This window comes from Hemitrygon akajei, chromosome 23 (genome assembly GCF_048418815.1).
Source record: "Hemitrygon akajei chromosome 23, sHemAka1.3, whole genome shotgun sequence".
NCBI lineage: Eukaryota > Metazoa > Chordata > Chondrichthyes > Myliobatiformes > Dasyatidae > Hemitrygon > Hemitrygon akajei.
The window spans coordinates 12,118,451-12,136,303 of NC_133146.1; the positions used below are offsets into that span (position 1 = coordinate 12,118,451).

Below are 17,853 nucleotides of genomic sequence, written 5' to 3' on the forward strand. Positions count from 1 at the left end.
TTATTCAAAGGATAGGAATTCTACTGCACACTATATTTGCCCCCATGCTGTATGTCTCTTTATTTAGATGGCAGTTAAAATTCAATCATGTTGTTGTGGATCTGGCATTATATAAGGCAGGGGTCACCAACCCTTTTTTGCACCACGGACAGGCTTAATATTGACAACATTCTTGCGGAATGGCCGACGGGGGCGGGGGTGTTAAACACGACCAGAATACAGCGATACTCAAAGGAGGTTCCTTATGTCCAGTCTATTCCGGAATTTAGTTTACATGGCTACCAGCACTTGCTTCTGTCCCGCTTGCTCACGTTTTTTCCGCTCAAAAAACTCAACGGGTTTGTCTTTAAGTGCAGGGTGCTTGGACTCAAGGTACCGAAGCAGTTTTGAGGGCTTCATTGCCTCATTAGACAGCCTCCGGGCCCAAACGCCAGCCTCCCACCAGACGCCTTGGTCAGGTGCAGCTGGTCGTGGGTGGGAATGAGATGACAGTTAAGGGCTGGAGGTCCCCGTGCTGAGGCCACGGCGGTCACAGTCCAGAGAGAGCCACCGACCAAGTGAGGAGTGCGACAGGGTGTGCCCCCCCTTGTAGGTAGGATCTATCAGCTGACAAAAGTTTGGCTCGACGGATGACTTTCAGTAGATCACAGCAAGGTAGCTGCTCTGCTACTTAAGAAACCCTGAGCCCAAATTAGGTCGTCTGAATATTTTAGCACCGGGTTCCCCATGAACATTCGGTGTGCTAAACAGGTTTAGAGGCGGCGCCCATCCGTCTGCACTCCAGACCAGTATCAACGGCACTTCTCGCCGGCCGCATGAGGCCAACCGGTGATCCCTGGTGTGAGGGTATCACTGCGTTTAGGCGACTGATGACCTCGCGTGGGTAATGACTTCACATTTGTTCAAGTTCAACAGTGGGCACGACAGGGAATGAGGAAAGGTGCAGCTGACTCATATCGTTTCATATCGCCAAATCATATCGTTTCCTCGCGGCCCGGTAGCACATGCTTTGCGGCCCGGTACCGGTCCACAGACCAGTGGTTGGGGATCACTGATAGAAGGGTCAGGCTGATGACAATCCCTCTTCCAGAATAATATCAAAGAAGCAGAGGGTTTTTTTTTGTAAAAACAATCCAGTAGTTTTGTGGTCACCACTATTGATGCTAGCTTTTCTTCCACAGCTTTATTTATTTGCATAAATTTAAATTACTCAGCCACATAAAGAATTTAAACTCATGTCTTCAGCTCAACGACCCACAGGATGTTAGTCCAGTAACTTAAACAGTTTTACAATACCCCATTTTACCTACTACAGAGTGCACAAGGCTATAATACACAACTCCCATAATACAGAGCAAAACAGAATGTTGCTTCAACGCTAAATATTCTTTAAATACTCTAGGATTATTTCATTCCATACTTTTGAATTATCACAGAAGAGTACATGAAGATGATAAAAATGTGGAAAAGCTCTATGTAAGACTATCACTGTAACTGCCACATTAATAGTTAACCCATCAGGTCCAAGAGCAGAAGCCTTAGCTGAGAAGAGATCAGAGCCTATGGGTAGGGTAATTCACAAACTTAATCCATTTCCCTTGCAGTTGTTGGTATTAATCCTGGTATCAATCTCCTGATTTACTAAAAATTTCCAATTGCCCCACACTATCTCTGTGTCTAAACTGACACCAACAATAAACAAGGGAGACTTCAGAAACAAATGGGATCTGGCCCTTCGCACCCTCCTCACAGGAAGAAGCAAAAGCGAAAGAGAAAGCTGGCAATGAAGTGACAGGGTGCTGGAAAACATGCTCAATAAAGTAAAAGAGATTACACAAAGGACAACAGATTCCTGGTCCATTTTGAAATTAAAATGAGTTTACAATAAGCCAAAAAAAGGCTGCGCCCAGTAAGATCAGCTTTGCTAATTCTTGAAGGGAATACTACTGAGATGTGATTTAAAAATTTAATTTTGTTTACATGCTATTAATGGATAACAAAGTTAGAATGTAACCAAATGGAAATATAATCTGCCTCAGTCAAGTAAATATTTAGCCAGATTAAAATTTCAGGTAAATAAGATCTAGTTAAGGTTTCATCATCTGAAGAAAGATGAAATTCAGATGGTACAATCTTCCCTGACTAGTGATCCTGAATAAATTGATAGAAAACCACACTAGGTGTGGACAAGGAACTCATGTAGCCCAGAGAAAGGGCAAAATGTTCACCATGAAGAAAAGCAATTCAACAGTGCAAATGAATCCATGATCATTTTTTCCTGGCACTCACCCATGTGATTTATTCACTTCAAATTTACAGCTTTCGACAGCGAGATTTGAACTCTAATTCCAGGTTAGTCACTGTTACCTGGACTAGCAATCTAGAAGTAGAGTTCAAGTCCAGCATGGGAAAGCCCCACTGCAGAAAGCTCAATTGAGGCATCAACCAAATTACATTACATAGAGCCACTCTATCCACCAGTTACAATACTATTCATGGAGACTTGTTCTGCCTCCAGATAAAGGTCCACAATTTCAGCTTATGGTCGAACTGTTTGAATGAACTGGGCAGGCAAAGAAATCAGTTTCTGGCTTCTCACTGCTATCCTGTGACTCTATTAAAATAGCTGTTTGAGGAGTTCAACGAAGACAAAATGTTATTCACCATACATGACACTTATTGACTGGATTCACATGTGAAGAATGGCCTTAATGTCAAGTTATCAGGAGGGGCTTTACCTTGGAACCAGATCAATGCAAGAACAGAGTAGCTGAAGCATTGTTATTATATACAAAAAAACATACAATAACAAATCTATTAAAACACTGCAACGATTGTGTAAACATTTTGAGAAATGTGGTTTTTAGCGCATTCATCCCTCCAACAGAACTACAAACTTCACATTGCGATGATGATGTTAATTCCACCACCTGATGCTTTGGACTGAGGAGTAACATCTGTTTTTGTTTTGTGAATCTTTGAAGATTCATTACACATTAACTGAATGACAAATTAAATATATGCAATATCAAAGTGGCAAACAATGTAATTTAACCACTCTTACTGCTGTAATCATAGCAGCATAGAAAATTTCTAATAACACATTATATTTTTTTGAATGTCTGCTAAAGTTTTGACCTTAATTTAAGAATCTGTAAGATCAATCCACATTTTTCTTTATTGTTGTTATTCATGAAGCAGACAATCATGAATCCGCTACAGCAGGAGAATGTTGAATGGACATACATTAAATGACTACTGAAGAAAAAAGTCTAGGACCATGTAACTGCAACACGATAAGAGACCCTAATGAATCTATACCAGTTCCCTGTGGTAAAATTTGGCCCTTCATTTTTCTTTCATTTCTCCACAGCTGACACAGTTGAACATTTGATAGCTCTGGCCTGTACTTGTTGTAGCTGAGAAGAATGATCAGGGATTTCACTGAAACCTATTGAATATTGAAAAGCCTAGATAGAGTGGATAAATCAGCCATATCGGAATGAGGGAGAAACTTAATGAACTGAATCGCTTAATTTATGGTCTTCTGGACAAACCAATTGCCCTCAGGTGCTTCTCCAGTTCCCTAGTTATAAACCTTTTTAAAAATTTTCTTCTAAGTAGAAAGTGTGAAATCTTCATGTTTATAGTATGCTTTCGTGACATGCTAAAGGAGATACAAACGTGTTAAGATTGCTAATACCACCTCCACCTATGGGGGCATATTATCAACAAAGACATTCTAACCAGTGTCAATCAAAATGACTGGCAATTCAGATACTATGTTATCTCTCTAATCCATTTATATCGACAAAGGGATAAACATATATAGCAGTTTTGATATTTACAGCTGGTCCATGAGCCAGTCCTCATCAGGGGATCAGAAGTGGAGAGGGTCATCAATTTTAAATTCCTCAGCATTATCATTTCAGAGGATCAGTCCTGGGCCAAGCATATGCCATTACAAAGAAAGCACAGCAGCATCTCTACTTCCTTAGGAGTTTGCAAAGATTCAGCATGACAGCTAAAACTTTGACAAGCTTCTACGGATGTGTGGTGGAGAGTATATTGAGTGGTTGCATTATGGCCTGATACAGAAACACCAGTGCCCTTCAATGGAAAACTCTGCAATAAGTAATGGAAACGGCTCAGTCCATCACAGGTAAAGCCCTCCTCACCACTGGGCACATCTGTACGGAGTGCTATTGCAGGAAAGCAATGTCCATCATCAGGGACGCCACCCCCGCTCCCCCACCACCACCCTGCCATCTATACTGCCATCAGGAAGAAGATATAGGAGCCTCAGAACACACTCCACCACGTTCAGGAACAGTTACTATCTCACCAGTGTAATGTATTATGTGAGAATGTGAATATATTACAGACAGCCATGGACGGCCTAAGAGGCAGCAACCGCAACTGGGGTATGAGCAACAACGACGGCATGAGAGGCTTGAACCGGGGCTGGAGCTCCAGCGATTCGGACGGGCTGTGAGGTGGATCGGAATGGTTCAACAGTGGCAGCAGCAGCAATTGGAACAGCCGGGATAACTGGAAATCAGGTATGATGAGTGGTGACTACGATCGAAGCTCTTATGGGAGCTCCAGGTCTTACCAGGAATCCTATTCTAATAGGAATGAGAGCTGTCAGATGTAGATATGTACTCAAGATCGGGGCATAATCAGTCATACAACAGAGGTGGGTTTGCGTCAAATTTTGGACAAGGCATGAAAAGGAAAGGGATACAAATCAACAAAGCTGCAATAAAGAAACAGAAACTGGCAGCTGCTGAAAAAATACTCAAAGCGGCTGCCAAGGCAGCTAACCAGGCTAACAATGGAGAATCTAAGACTCCTGCATCAGGTACAGATCAGGAACTGAAGGATGAAGATTTTACTAAAGATGCATATGAACCAGATGCATATGAATGCTTTGACAAAAATGAGGGTAAAAAGAAACCTGATACTGAAGATGAAGAGGAGAAAAAGAAACCTGAAGCAAGAAGAGAGAAGCAACGCCGCAGGCGTGAGAACACTGAAAAGTATGGAGAGGATTACCGGAATGCATTTACATGCTCCCTTTGTAAGTTTCGAACTACGGAGGAGCAAGAGATTGAGGCTCACCTGGAAACTCCATACCATAAAGAAACTCTGGATTTCATCGCAAAGAACATTCAGTTTGACAAAGGAGCTGCAGATTTTCTTCATGCATCTAAGGTGAACAAGAATAAGAAAATTGCAGCTTGTAAACAACTGCAACAGCAGGAACAAAAGGAGCCGGCACAGAAGCTTTCCAAAGATGTTTTGATGGGTGTTTCTTCAGATGATCAAATGAAAAAGGTTGAAACTGTTCAGTGTGCTGTCTGCAACACCTATATTCCTTTCCTCTTTCACTCTGTACAGCAGCATTTGAAGTCTAATGAACATATCAATAGCAAGAAGAATTATCATGACCAAGTTAGAAGGGAGAGTCTCCTCACAGCCAGTAGCATGCTGAACAACCCAACTGTAAAGGCTAAATTTGAGCTCTTCCTTAAGGGTGAGAATCCTTTTGAAAATCCGCAAGAGCAGCTGCCACATCCACAACTCTACTGACTCCTGAAAGTAATGCTCGAGTACATGACAAGCTAAAGTACAAGCAAATAAAGCAAAAGAGCTACTATGACAGACATACAAGACAGTTACCAGATCTGCATATAGGTGAAAATGTCAGAATACAGAGAGGAGACACTTGGCAGCCAGCTGTGGTTGTGAACAGGCATCAGCAACCAAGATCATTCATAGTTCGCACGCCGGATGGAAGAGTCGACAGGAGGAACAGGAAGCATCTGCTGAAGACAGGTGAGAGGGTGTTTCCACGTACAGATACACAGGACATTTCCACGGATACAGACATGGAAACAAATGACACCAAGAGTGAGGGGCATGATGAAACCCCACGACGCAATGACGGTGAAAGTTCGGTGCAGACAGACCGAGGTGGAAATGCAAACACAGAGGTTACTCGAGAGACTGACTCTGAAGGACAAGCACAGTCACAGTTCTATCGCACAAGGTCTGGGAGGCAAGTCAAACTTCCAGCCAGATACACAGACTAGATCTACCTACAGTCTCGCACAGTTTGAGACAAAATCACACGTTTATTCACCAGACTTCCATTTTACAAAACCCCCGCGTTCTTACGTCATACGCACTCTGACCTACGAATACTCACATAATACATTACAACCAGGTTCTTGAACCAGAGGAGGTAACTTCACTCGCCCCATAAGTGAACTGTTCCCCAAACTATGGACTCATTTTCAAAAGCTCTTCATCTCGTGTTCTTGATATTTATTATTATTATTTTCTCTTTTGTATTTGCACATTTTACTGCTTTTTGCTCATTGGTTGTTTGTCCCCATCGTAAGGTGTGGTCTTTCATTGCTTCTATTGTGTTTCTTGGATTTACTGTGCATGTTTACAAGAAAACAAATCTCAGGGTTGTATATGATGACATCTATGTACTTTGATAATAAACCTAGTTTGAATTTTGGTGTTCAAAACTATCTCGTAATGCAAGATAGGTTGTTCATTTATACTGTGGAACCACTCCCACAGAGAATGATTCTTAATCCTTCTGCTAACCAATTTCCTTGATTTTGTTACTGAAATAATTAAGATTTATTCCACATGAAATTGTGAAACATAGCTTCCAGTCACAATTTTTACACTTTACAAATTCCAAATCACAGATACAAGGCAAGCAAGGTTAGCCACTTCTTATTTCTCCCCAAGAGGCACTTTAGCAATCAAACTATCCTTTCAACTGAAAACTGCCACAAAAGAGACAACATAGTCTAGAACCTCTGTACATTTCATATTACAGCATATACAGTCAGCCCTCCTTATCCGTGGGGGATTGGTTCTGGGACTCCTCACGGATACCAAAATTCGCGGATGTTTAAGTCCCTTATTCAACCTGTCTTAATACGGTGGACCTTAGGACCCAGCGGAACCCCAGATCTTATTTAACCTGTCTCAATGCGGTGGACATTAGGACCTGGCGCCAGAGCTCTGAATCCGTAGTGTTTCTGTTCACGAAAATAATCACAATCGCGATTGAAAATAAAGTGGGAATAATAAAGTGATTGGAAAGAGGTGAAACGCCATCGGTCATTGGAAAAGCGTTAGGCTACGTTGGTCAACGATCAGAACAATTTTAAAAGATAAAGTGAGAAAGGCCCTGCCCCGATGAAAGCTACAATTATTACTACGTAGCGTAACGCAGTGGTTTAATTGTTGGGGTTTTGGATTTTTGATCCTCCACATCAACCCGGCGCGGTGGAGAGCGCACTCAGGAGCGATCTGTCCCGAGTCCCGAGAACTTCCGTTCCCGAGCCCGGCACTGAAACATACGTTCTTAAGTGTTTTATATGCATAGAAAGGTAAAATATACTATATACGAAGACAAACGTTTGACTAACTGACGCTAAATAATACCAGATTTACCTGTTCCGACTTACTTACTAAGAGAACTTCTGATTTTTTTCAATCCCGATCCAAGATAACCCACGCACATCCTCTCGTATACTTTAAATCATCTCTAGATTACTTATAATACCTAATACAATGTAAATGCTATGTAAAATTATTGTTATACTGCATTGTTTAGGGAATAATGACAAGAAAAAAAAGTCTGTACATGTTCGAACAACAAGAGCACTTCCGGGTTTTCGCGATTCGCGGTTGGTTGAATTCGTGCATGCAGAATCCGCAAATAAGGAGGGCCGACTGTACTTCCACTGTGAGAAGTGACTGAACAACTAAGTACGACCCTTCAGAGGATGTGCCCATAACACATTTGGCCATGGTAGCGTAGCAGTTAGCACAATGCTATTACAGTCAGAATATGGATTTCAATTCCAACATCCTCTATAAGTAGTTTGTATATCCCTGCAAATTCGTGAATTTCCTCTGGGTGTTCTGGTTTTCTCCCACAGTCCAAAGATGTACCGACTAGTAGGTTAATTGGTTATTGTAAATTGTCCTGTGATCAGGCTAGGGTTAAACCGGTGGGTTGCTGGGCGATGCAGCACACTGGGTCGGAAGGGCCTGTTCCACACTGTATCTCTAAACAAAATAAAATAGAACAGTGAAGAACTGGAGGCTACAAATATGTTAGTAGCCATGATAAGGTATAAGTAAAATGGTATATCCAACGGAATGGAATAACTATTCTGTTATTCCTCATCTCTGATCCACTCTCCCACTGGGGTAATCTAGGACTGGAGAGCTCACACTCAGAATACAAGGAAATCCCTTTACAACAGATGAGGAGGATATTTTTAAGCCAGTTTGCAGTGAATCTATGGAATTCATTGCCAAGTCACTGGGTATATTTAAAGCGGATTTGATCACCCCTCATTCTTCTGAATTCCAGTGAATATAGGTCCAGAGCCATCAAACATTCTTCATATGACAAGCCATTCAACCCTGAAATTGTCGTGAACCTCCTTTGAACCCTCTCCCGTTTCAACACTTCCTTTTTAAGATAAGGGGCACAAAACTGCTCACAATGCTCCAAGTGGGACCTCACCGGTGCTTTATAAAGCCTCAACAATACATCCTTGCTTTTACGGTATATTCTAGTCCTCTTGAAATGAATGCTGACATCGCATTTGCCTTCCTCACCACAGACTCAATCTGCAAATTAACCTTTAGGGAATCCTGCACAAGGACTCCCAAGTCTCTTTGTGAATCAGATTTTTCATTTTTTTCCCCCATTCAGAAAATAATCTACCCTTTTATTTCTTCTATCAAGGTGTATGACCATACACTTCTCGACACTGTATTCCACCTGCCACTTCTTTTCCCATTCTCCTAATCCAAGTCCTTCTACAGCCTCTACTTCCTCAAAACTATCTGCCCCTCCACCTATCTTCATATCTGCAAACTTTGCATCAAAGCCATCAATTTCATCATCTGTCATTAACATATAATGTAAAAAGCAGTCCCAACAATGACCCCTGCAGAACACCACTTGTCAAGCAGCAGCCAACCAGAAAAGGCTCCCTTTATTCCCACTCTTTGTCTCCAGCCAATCAGCCACTACTTTATCCATGCTAGAATCTTTCCTGTAATACCATGGGCTCGTAGCTTGTTAAGCAGCCTCATGTGTGGCAACTTGTCAAAGGCCTTCTGAAAATCTATATACACACACATCATCAACCGATTCTCCTTTGTCAATCCTATTTGTTATATATTCAAAGAATTCCAACAGATTTGTCAGGCAAGATTTTCTCTTGAGGAAACCATGCCGACTATGGCCTATTTTATCATGTGCCTCCAAGTACCCAGAGACCTCATCCTTAACAATTGATTCCAATATCTTCCTAACCATAGAGGTTAGATTGATCTTACAGTAGGTTAAAAGTTTGGCAGAACATCATGGGCTGAAATGTATGTGTTGTGTTCTGTTGTTCTATGTCCTAAATTGTACTAAACCTTAACTAGACATCATTTGCAATATTACATTCAGTTCTGGTCTCCATGCTTTATGCCATTAAGCTAGAAAGGGGGCAGAGGAGATTTATAAGGATGTGGCCGTAACATGAAGGATTGAGTTCTGGTGAGAGGTTGATCAGGTTGGGATCATTTCCACTGCAGCATAGAATGAGGAGCATAGACAGGGTCAACACCCAGTCTTGTCCTTCAGAGGTGGGGAATAAGAACCAGAGGACATAGGTTTAAGGTAGGAAGGGTGATATGTAATCAGAACCTGAGGGGTAACATTTTCATCCAGAGGGTGGTGAGTATATGAAACAAACTACCAGAGGAAATGGTTGAGGCATGTACATTATTTGAAAGGCACTTCGACAAGAACATGGACAGGGTAAGCTGAGAGGGATATGGGCCAAACACAGGCAAATGGGACAAATTTAAATGGAAATCTTGATTATTGCCATGGGCCTGTTTCCATGCTGAGTGACTATATGGCTCCAAGTAAACAATTATTTCTGAGATTTAATTAATATCCGTTCTTATTCCATATATCTAAACAAACTAATTTGTTTATCGATATGAGGAATTGATCGTGTGGATAGTCAGAGGCTTTTTCCCAGGGCTGGAATGGCTAGCACGAGAGGGCACAGTTTTAAGGTGTTTGGAAGTAAATACAGAGGAGATGTCAGGGGTAAGTTTTTTTTTTAAAAACGCAGAGTGGTGAGTGCATGGAATAGGCTGCTGGCGACGGTGGGGTGGAGGCGGACATGATAGGGTCTTTAAGAGACTCCTGGACAGGTACATGAAGCTCAGAAAAATAGAGGGCTATGGGTAACCCTAGGTGATTTCTAAGGTAGGGCCATGTTCGGCACAGCTTTGTGGGCAGAAGGTTGTGCTGTAAGTTTTCTACGTTTCTATTTTTTTTTCACCACATTTATATAAACCTAAACACAGGAAAGCCTGCAGATGTTGGAAACTCAAAGCAAAACACACAAAATGCTGGAGGAACTCAGCAGGTCTGACAGTATTAATGAAAATTAATTAACAGTCGATGTTTCAGGCCCTTCTTCGGGACTGAAAAAGGGGGAAGACACCAGAATAAAGAGGTAGAGTGCAGGGGAATGAGGCTAGCTGGAAGATGTTAGGTGAAGCCAGGAGGGTGGGAAAGGTCAAGGGCTGGAGAAGAAGGAATCTGTTAGGAGAGCAGAGTGACCCATAGAAGAAAGGGAAGGACAGAATCCATGGGGCAGTAGAATTAAAAGGTCAGAGTGAGGAACAGAGGATAGGGAAGTGGGAAGGATTTTTTTTAATATCTGAAGGAAAAATTAATACTCATGCCATCAGGTTAGAGGCTACTCAGATTGCTTTTCCACCCCAAGGGTGGCCTCATCTTGGCACAAAAGGAGGCCATGGGCCGACATGTTGGAATGGGAATGGAAATCAAAATTAGAATGCTTGGCCATCAGGAAGCTCTGCTTTTGGCAGCTGGAGCAGAGGTGCTTGACAAAGTCCCCCAGTTTACGATGGGTCTCACCAATGTAGAAGAGGCTGCATCAGGAGCACAGAACACAAAAGATGAACCCAGCAGACGCACGGGTGAAGTGTTGCCTCACCTGGAAGGACTATTTGGAGTCCTGAATGGAGGTGGGGGAGGAAGTGAATGGGCAGATGTAGAACTTAAGCTGATCGCAGGGATAAGTGCCTGGAGGGAGATTAGTGGGGAGGGATGAATGGACAAGGGACTCGTGGAGGGAGCCATACCTGCGGAAAGCAGAGGGGGGAGATAAAGATATATTTAGTGGTAGGATCTCTTTGGAGATGGTGGAAGTTGCAGAGGATAATATGGTGGATGAGGAGGCTAATGGAGTGGCAGGCAATGACAAGAGGAACTCTACCACTGTTAAAGTGGCGGGAAGATGGGGTGCACGTGGATTTTTGGGAAATGGAGGAAATGCAGGTGAGGAAACATCAATAGTGGAGGCAGGGAAACCCCTTTCTTTGAAAGAGTACATCTCTGATGGCCTGAAATGGAAAGCTGCATCCTGGGAACAGATGCAGCAGAAACAAAGAAACTGAAAAAGGGGAATAGCATTTTTTTTAAAACAGGAGATAGGGTGGGTACTTCCAGGGCATCTAGGCGTGACTCGAGCAGCAGCAGTACTCTCAATGGATACGATTAAATATTCCCATTTCAGTCTGATACAGCTAAAAAGCACAACTGCTTTCAAGGTCAGTACAGTCAACAAAGGTGTCTTAATGCGTTTATACAAACTATCGCTGCTTAAAACCAATGGAAACAACACCGATTGTGGTCGGGCATGCCCATGGAGGACATCTTGGAGGAAGCGCGGGTGTAGATCAGGATTACAAGTGGATTAAAAACAGGGTTTTAAGCTCCCTATACCAACTATCTTGTTGGCGAATGTGCAGTCTCTGGTGAATAAAATTGATGATCTCAGAGCCAGGGTGCTGAATCAGAGGGACATTAGAACTGCGTGTGTCCTTTGTTTCATGGAAACCTGGTTAACCCCTTCCGTACTGGATGCAGCGATTCAGATGAACGGGTTTACTATACATCGTCAGGATAGATCTATAGTCTCTCTCAAAAGCAGAGGTGGAGGAGCCTAAGAGGTGCTCCTCTTGGTGCACAAATATATCTGTGTAGTCCTAATTCTGCTTACCAGACTTGGAATATCTAGCAGTAAAGTGCCATCCTTTTTACCTACCACGGGAGTTCTCTGGGGTCATTTTGGTAGCAATTTACATGCCACCTCAGGCCAATGTCAAGCAGGCCTTAGATCTGAGTAATGGGATCAACATGCATGAAACAGCGCACCCTAACGCCTTCACCATCGTTTTGGGAGATTTTAACCAGGCCAGTCTGAAAAAAAAATCACTAAGCAACTACCATCAATGGGTCACTTGCAATACCAGAGGAAACAACACACTGGACCATTGCTACACCACCATCAAGAATGCCTACCGAGCTATCCCACGCCCTCACTTCGGGAAGTCTGATCAGCTAGCTGTACTTCTAATCCCTGAGAATAGGCAGAGACTGAAGACTGCAGCACCAGCAGTGAGGACTAAGGTATGGACAAGGGAACCACAGGAGCACCTACAGGACTGCTTTGAATCAGTGGACCGGACTGTATTTGGGGATTCACCTTTGAATCTGGATGAGTATGCTGCAGTTGTTACTGACTTCATTAAAACCCATGTGGATGAGTGTGTGCCTACAAAGACTTGCTGTACATTCCCAAACCAAAAGCCGTGGATGAACCAGGAGGTACGTCACCTACTGAAGGCTAGATCTGTGGCATTCAAGTCTGGCAACCCAGGCCTGTAGCAGAAAACCATGTATGATTTGTGGAGGGCTATATCAAGGGCGAAGAGACAATTTCCAATGAGGTTGGAGGTGACATCAGATGCACAGCAACTCTGGCAGGGTCTGCAAGACATTACTTCCTACAAAGCGAAACCTAATAGTATGACTGGCAACAATGCTTCACTACCAGATGAACTCAATGCCTCTATGCACTCTTTGAAAGGGAGAACATAACTACAGCTGTGAAGATCCCTGCTGCACCTGATGACCCTGTGATCTCTGTCTCAGAAGCCGATGTCAGATTGTCTTTAAAGAGAGTGAACCTTTGCGAGGCAGAAAGTCCCGATGGAGTACCTGGTAAGGCTCTCAAAACGTGCCAACCAACTAGTGGGAGTATTCAAGGACATTTTCTACCTTTCACTGCTACGGGCAGAAGTTCCCACTTGCTTCAAAAAGGCAACAATTATACCAGTGCCTAAGAAGAATAATGTGGGCTGCCTTAATGACTATCGCCTGGTAGCACTCACATTGACAGTGATGAAATACTTTGAGAGGTCGGTCATGACTAGACTGAACTCCTGCCTCAGAAAGGACCTGGACCCATTGCAATTTCCCTATTGCTACAATAGACGCAGACGTAATCTCAATGGCTCTCCACACGGCTTTAGACCACCTGGACAACACAAACACCTACGTCAGGATGTTGTTCATTGACTATAGCTCAGCATTTAATATCATCATTCCCACAATACTGATTTGAGAAGTTGCAGAATCTGGGCCTCTTACCTCCCTTTGCAATTGGATCCTTGACTTCCTAACCAGAAGACCGGTCTGTGCAGATCGGTGATGACATATCCTCCTCACTGACGATCAACACTGGCGCATCTCGGGGGGTGTGCTTAGCCCACTGCTTTACTTTCTATATACACATGACTGTGTGGCTAGGCATAGTTCAAATACCATCTATAAATTTGCTAAGGATACAACATTTGTTGGTAGAATCTCAGGTGGTGATGAAAGGGCATACAGGAGTGAGAATGATGCCGCAGCAACAACCTGGCACTCAACATCAGGAAGATGAAAGAGCTGATTATGGACTTCAGGAAGGGTAAGACAAAGGACCACATACTAATCCTCAGAGGGATCAGAAGTGGGCAGCTTCAAGTTCCTGGGTGTCAAGATCTGAGGATCTAACCTGGTTCCAACATATCGATGTAGTTATAAAGAAGGCAAGACAGCGACTATACTTTATTAGGAGTTTGAAGAGATTTGGCATGTCAACAAATACACTCAAAAACTTCTAAAGTTGTACCGTGGAGAGCATTCTGACAGGCTGCATCACTGTCTGGCATGGAGGGGTGACTGCACAGGACTGAAAGAAGCTGCAAAAGGTTGTAAATCTAGTCAGCTCCATCTTGGGCACTAGCCTACGAAGTACCCAGGACATCTTTAGGGAGTGGTGTCTCAGAAAGACAGTGTCCACTATTAAGGACCTCCAGCACCCAGGGCATGCCCTTTTCTCACTGATATCATCCGGTAGGAGATACAGAAGCCTGAAGGCACACACTCAGCGATTCAGGAACAGCTTCTTCCCCTCTGCCATCCGATTCCTAAATGGACATTGAAGCTTTGGACACTACCTCACTTTTTTAATATACAGTATTTCTGTTTTTGCATGTTTTTTAATCTATTCAATAGACATAATTGATTCACTTGTTTACTTATTATTATGTTTTATTTTATTTATTATTATATTTTCTCTCTCTACTAAATTATGTATTGCATTGAACTGTTGTTGCTAAGTTAACACATTTCACATCACATGCCAGTGATAATAAACCTGATTCTGAAGAAGTATAGTCAAGATAACCATGGGAATTGGTAGGTTTATAAGACTAAGATATAGGAGCAGAATTAGGTCATTGGACCCATCGAGTCTGCTCCACCATTTCCTCATGGCTGATCCACTTTCCCTCTTAGCTCCAATCTCCTGCTTTCCCCTCGTTGCCCTTCATGCCCTGACCAATCAAGACTCTATTGACCTCTGCCTTAAATATACCTAATGACCTGGCCTCCACAGCCACATGCAGCAATGAATTCCACAGATTCACCACTCTATGGCAAAAGAAATTCATCCTCATCTCCATTCGAAAAGTATGCCCCTCTATTCTGAGGCTGTGTCCTCTTGATCTTAGTCTCTCCCACCACAGAAAACATAGTCTCCACATCCACTAATCAGCCCCTTGACATTCTCAAACTTCTGGCATATTGCTAACGTCTTCCACAGTGAATACTGGTGCAAAATACTTATTCAGTATGTCCACCATTTCTTTGTCCCCTATTACTACCTCTCCAGCAAAATTTTTCAGTAATCTGATATCCACTCTTGCCTCTTTTACATTTGATGTATCTGAAGAAACTTTTGGTATCCTTTTTAATATTATTTGCTAGGTTACCTTCATATTCCATCTTTTCCTTCTTATTAACTTTCTTAGTCGTCTTCTTTCAGGTTTTAAAAGCTTCCCACTAATTTTGTTCTATTATTTGCCTGCTCTTTGGCTTTTATAAAAGATGTCGGTTGACAGTTTGTCTCCGGAGAAAGAGACATGGACCGTTCTACGTAGTTAACAAAGAGGAAGGAATAGCTGGGGCCCACTACTTTGGAGAAAGTGGGAGGAGCCAAAGGAAAAGCTGCGGACAGTGAGGAACAGTTCTGCCAGATGGAGGAGGGCGGTGCTAGGCTTTATTTAACTGGAGTATAGTTTCTACATTAAGTTTTCAGATCCATGCATCAGTGTTAATTTTAGATTCATACACTTGGCGGAAGTTCCGGAGAATAATGTGCAGGACACGGAGGCTGGTGGGGTGGTAAGCAAGGACAAGAGGAAGCCTATCCCTGGTAGGGTGGTGGGAGGATGAGGTAAGAGCAGATGTGCATGAAATGCAGTTGAGAGCTACGTTGATGGTGGAGGAAGGGAAGCCCCTTTCTTAGAAAAAGGAGGACATCTCCTTCGACACTCAAGTACTTTTTAAAGGCAATGAACATTTCTGCCTCAATCATCTTTCCAGGCAATGAGTGCTAGACCACAACCAATTTCTGGTGAGTTATATTCTCATGAACCTCCTCTGAACTCTCTCCAATGTCAGCATATCATTTCTTAGATAAGGGACCCACAACAGCTCACAATAGTCCAAGTAAGGCCTTACCAGTGCCTTATAAAGCCTTAGTATTATACCCCTGTTTTGATATTCTAGTCCTCTCGAAATAAATGCTGACATTGCATTAGCCTTCCTCTCCACCAACACAACCTGCAAATTAACCTTTAGGGAATTCTGCATGAGGACTCTCAAGTTCCTTTGCATCTCAGATTTTTGAATTTTATCTCCATTTGGAAAATAATCTATGCTTTTATTTCAGATACCAAAATGCATGACCAAATACTTCCTGGCACTGTATTTCATCAGCCACTTCTTTGCCCATTCTCCTAATCTGCCTACCTCCTTCTGCAGGCCTTCTGTTTCCTCAACATCATCTGCCCCTCAGCGTATCTTCATATCATCCACAATCTTGAATAAAAAGCCATGAATTTTGTCATCCACATCATTGACATATGATGTAAAAAGCAGTCTCAACAAAGACCCCTGTGAAACACCTTTAGTCACAAACAGCCAACCAGTAAAGGCTCCTTTTATTCCCAATATTTGCCTCCTGCCAATTAGCTAATGCTCTATCCATGCTGGTATCTTTCTTGTAATACCATGGGATCCTAAACAGCCTCATGTGTCATACCTTATCAAAAGGCTTCTGAAAATCCAAGTACACCACAGCCACCCACTCTCCTTGCTTGTTATTTCTTCAAAGAATTCCAAAAGATTTGTCAGGCAAGATTTTCAATTGAGGAAATCATGCTGACTTAGGCTTATTTTATCATGTACCTCCAAGTATCCCGAAACCAAATCCTTAACAATTGACTCCAAAATATTCCCAACCATTGAGGTCAGGTTAACTGGTCTATAATTTTCTTTTTTCTGCTTCTCTCCCTTCTTGAAGAGTGGGGTGACATTTGCAATTTTCCAGTCCTCCAGAGCCATTCCAGAATCTAGCAATTCTTGAAAGATCATGACTAATACCTCCATAATCTCTTCAGTCTCTCATGGGGTGTAAACCATCTGATCTTGTTGACTTATCTCCTTCAGCTCTTTTAGTTCTCTAAGCACCTTCTCCTTAGTAATAGCAACTACCTCATTTCTGCCCCCATCACTCTCAAACTTTCAGCATACTGCTAGTGCCTTACACAGTGAAGATTGATGCAAAACACTTATTCAGTTTGTCTGCCATTTCCTTGTCCCCCATTACTACCTCTCCAGTATCATTTTCCAGCTGTCCGATATCGACCCTCACCTCTCTTTTACACTGTGCATCTGAAAAAACATTTGGTTTCCTCTTTAAAATTACTGGTTAGCTTACCTTCGTATTCCATCTTTTCCTTAATGACTTCTTTAGTTGCCTTCCATTGGTTTTTAAAAGCTTCCCAATCTGCTAATTTCCCACTAATGTTTGCTCTATTATATGCCCTCTCTTTGGCTTTTATGTTAGCTTTGACTTCCCTGTTAGTCATGGTTCCATCATCCTGACTTTAAAGTACCTCGTCCTCTTAGATATGTCTATCCTGTGCCTTCCGAATTACTCCTAGAAATTCCAGCCATTGCAGCTCTGCAGTTACCCCTGCTTGTGTCTCCCTCAAATCAACTTTGGCCAGTTTTTCTATCATGCCTCTGTAATTCGCTTTACTCTACTGTAGTACTAAAATATCTGACTTAAGCTTCTCTCTGTCAAATTTCAGAATTAATGGTATCATATTATGATCATTGCATCCCTAAGGGTTCCTTTACCTTAAGTTCTCCCCATTTTATTGCACAACATCCAATCCAGAATATCTGATCCCCTAATGGACTCAACCATGAACTGTTTAAAAAGCCATCTGGTAGGCATTCTATAAATTCCCCCTCTTGGGATTCAGCACCATTCTGATTTTACCAAT

General features: G+C 42.5%; 2 protein-coding genes across 5 annotated transcripts in view; one reads left to right on the forward strand and one right to left on the reverse strand.

Moving 5' to 3' along the window:
- cnnm1 (cyclin and CBS domain divalent metal cation transport mediator 1) overlaps window positions 1–17,853 on the reverse strand; it is a 118,437-nt gene that overhangs the window by 95,463 nt on the left and 5,121 nt on the right. The window lies entirely within an intron of this gene.
- On the forward strand, window positions 4,432–5,595 carry LOC140715266 (DBIRD complex subunit ZNF326-like). Its single transcript, XM_073027198.1, has one exon. It carries the CDS (start codon window positions 4,660–4,662, stop codon window positions 5,593–5,595), a length of 936 nt encoding a protein of 311 aa, XP_072883299.1. The 5' UTR covers window positions 4,432–4,659.

Excerpts from the sequence above, each read along its gene's own strand:
- LOC140715266 (XM_073027198.1), top strand. The coding sequence starts at position 4,660 with ATGTACTCAAGATCGGGGCATAATCAGTCATACAACAGAGGTGGGTTT.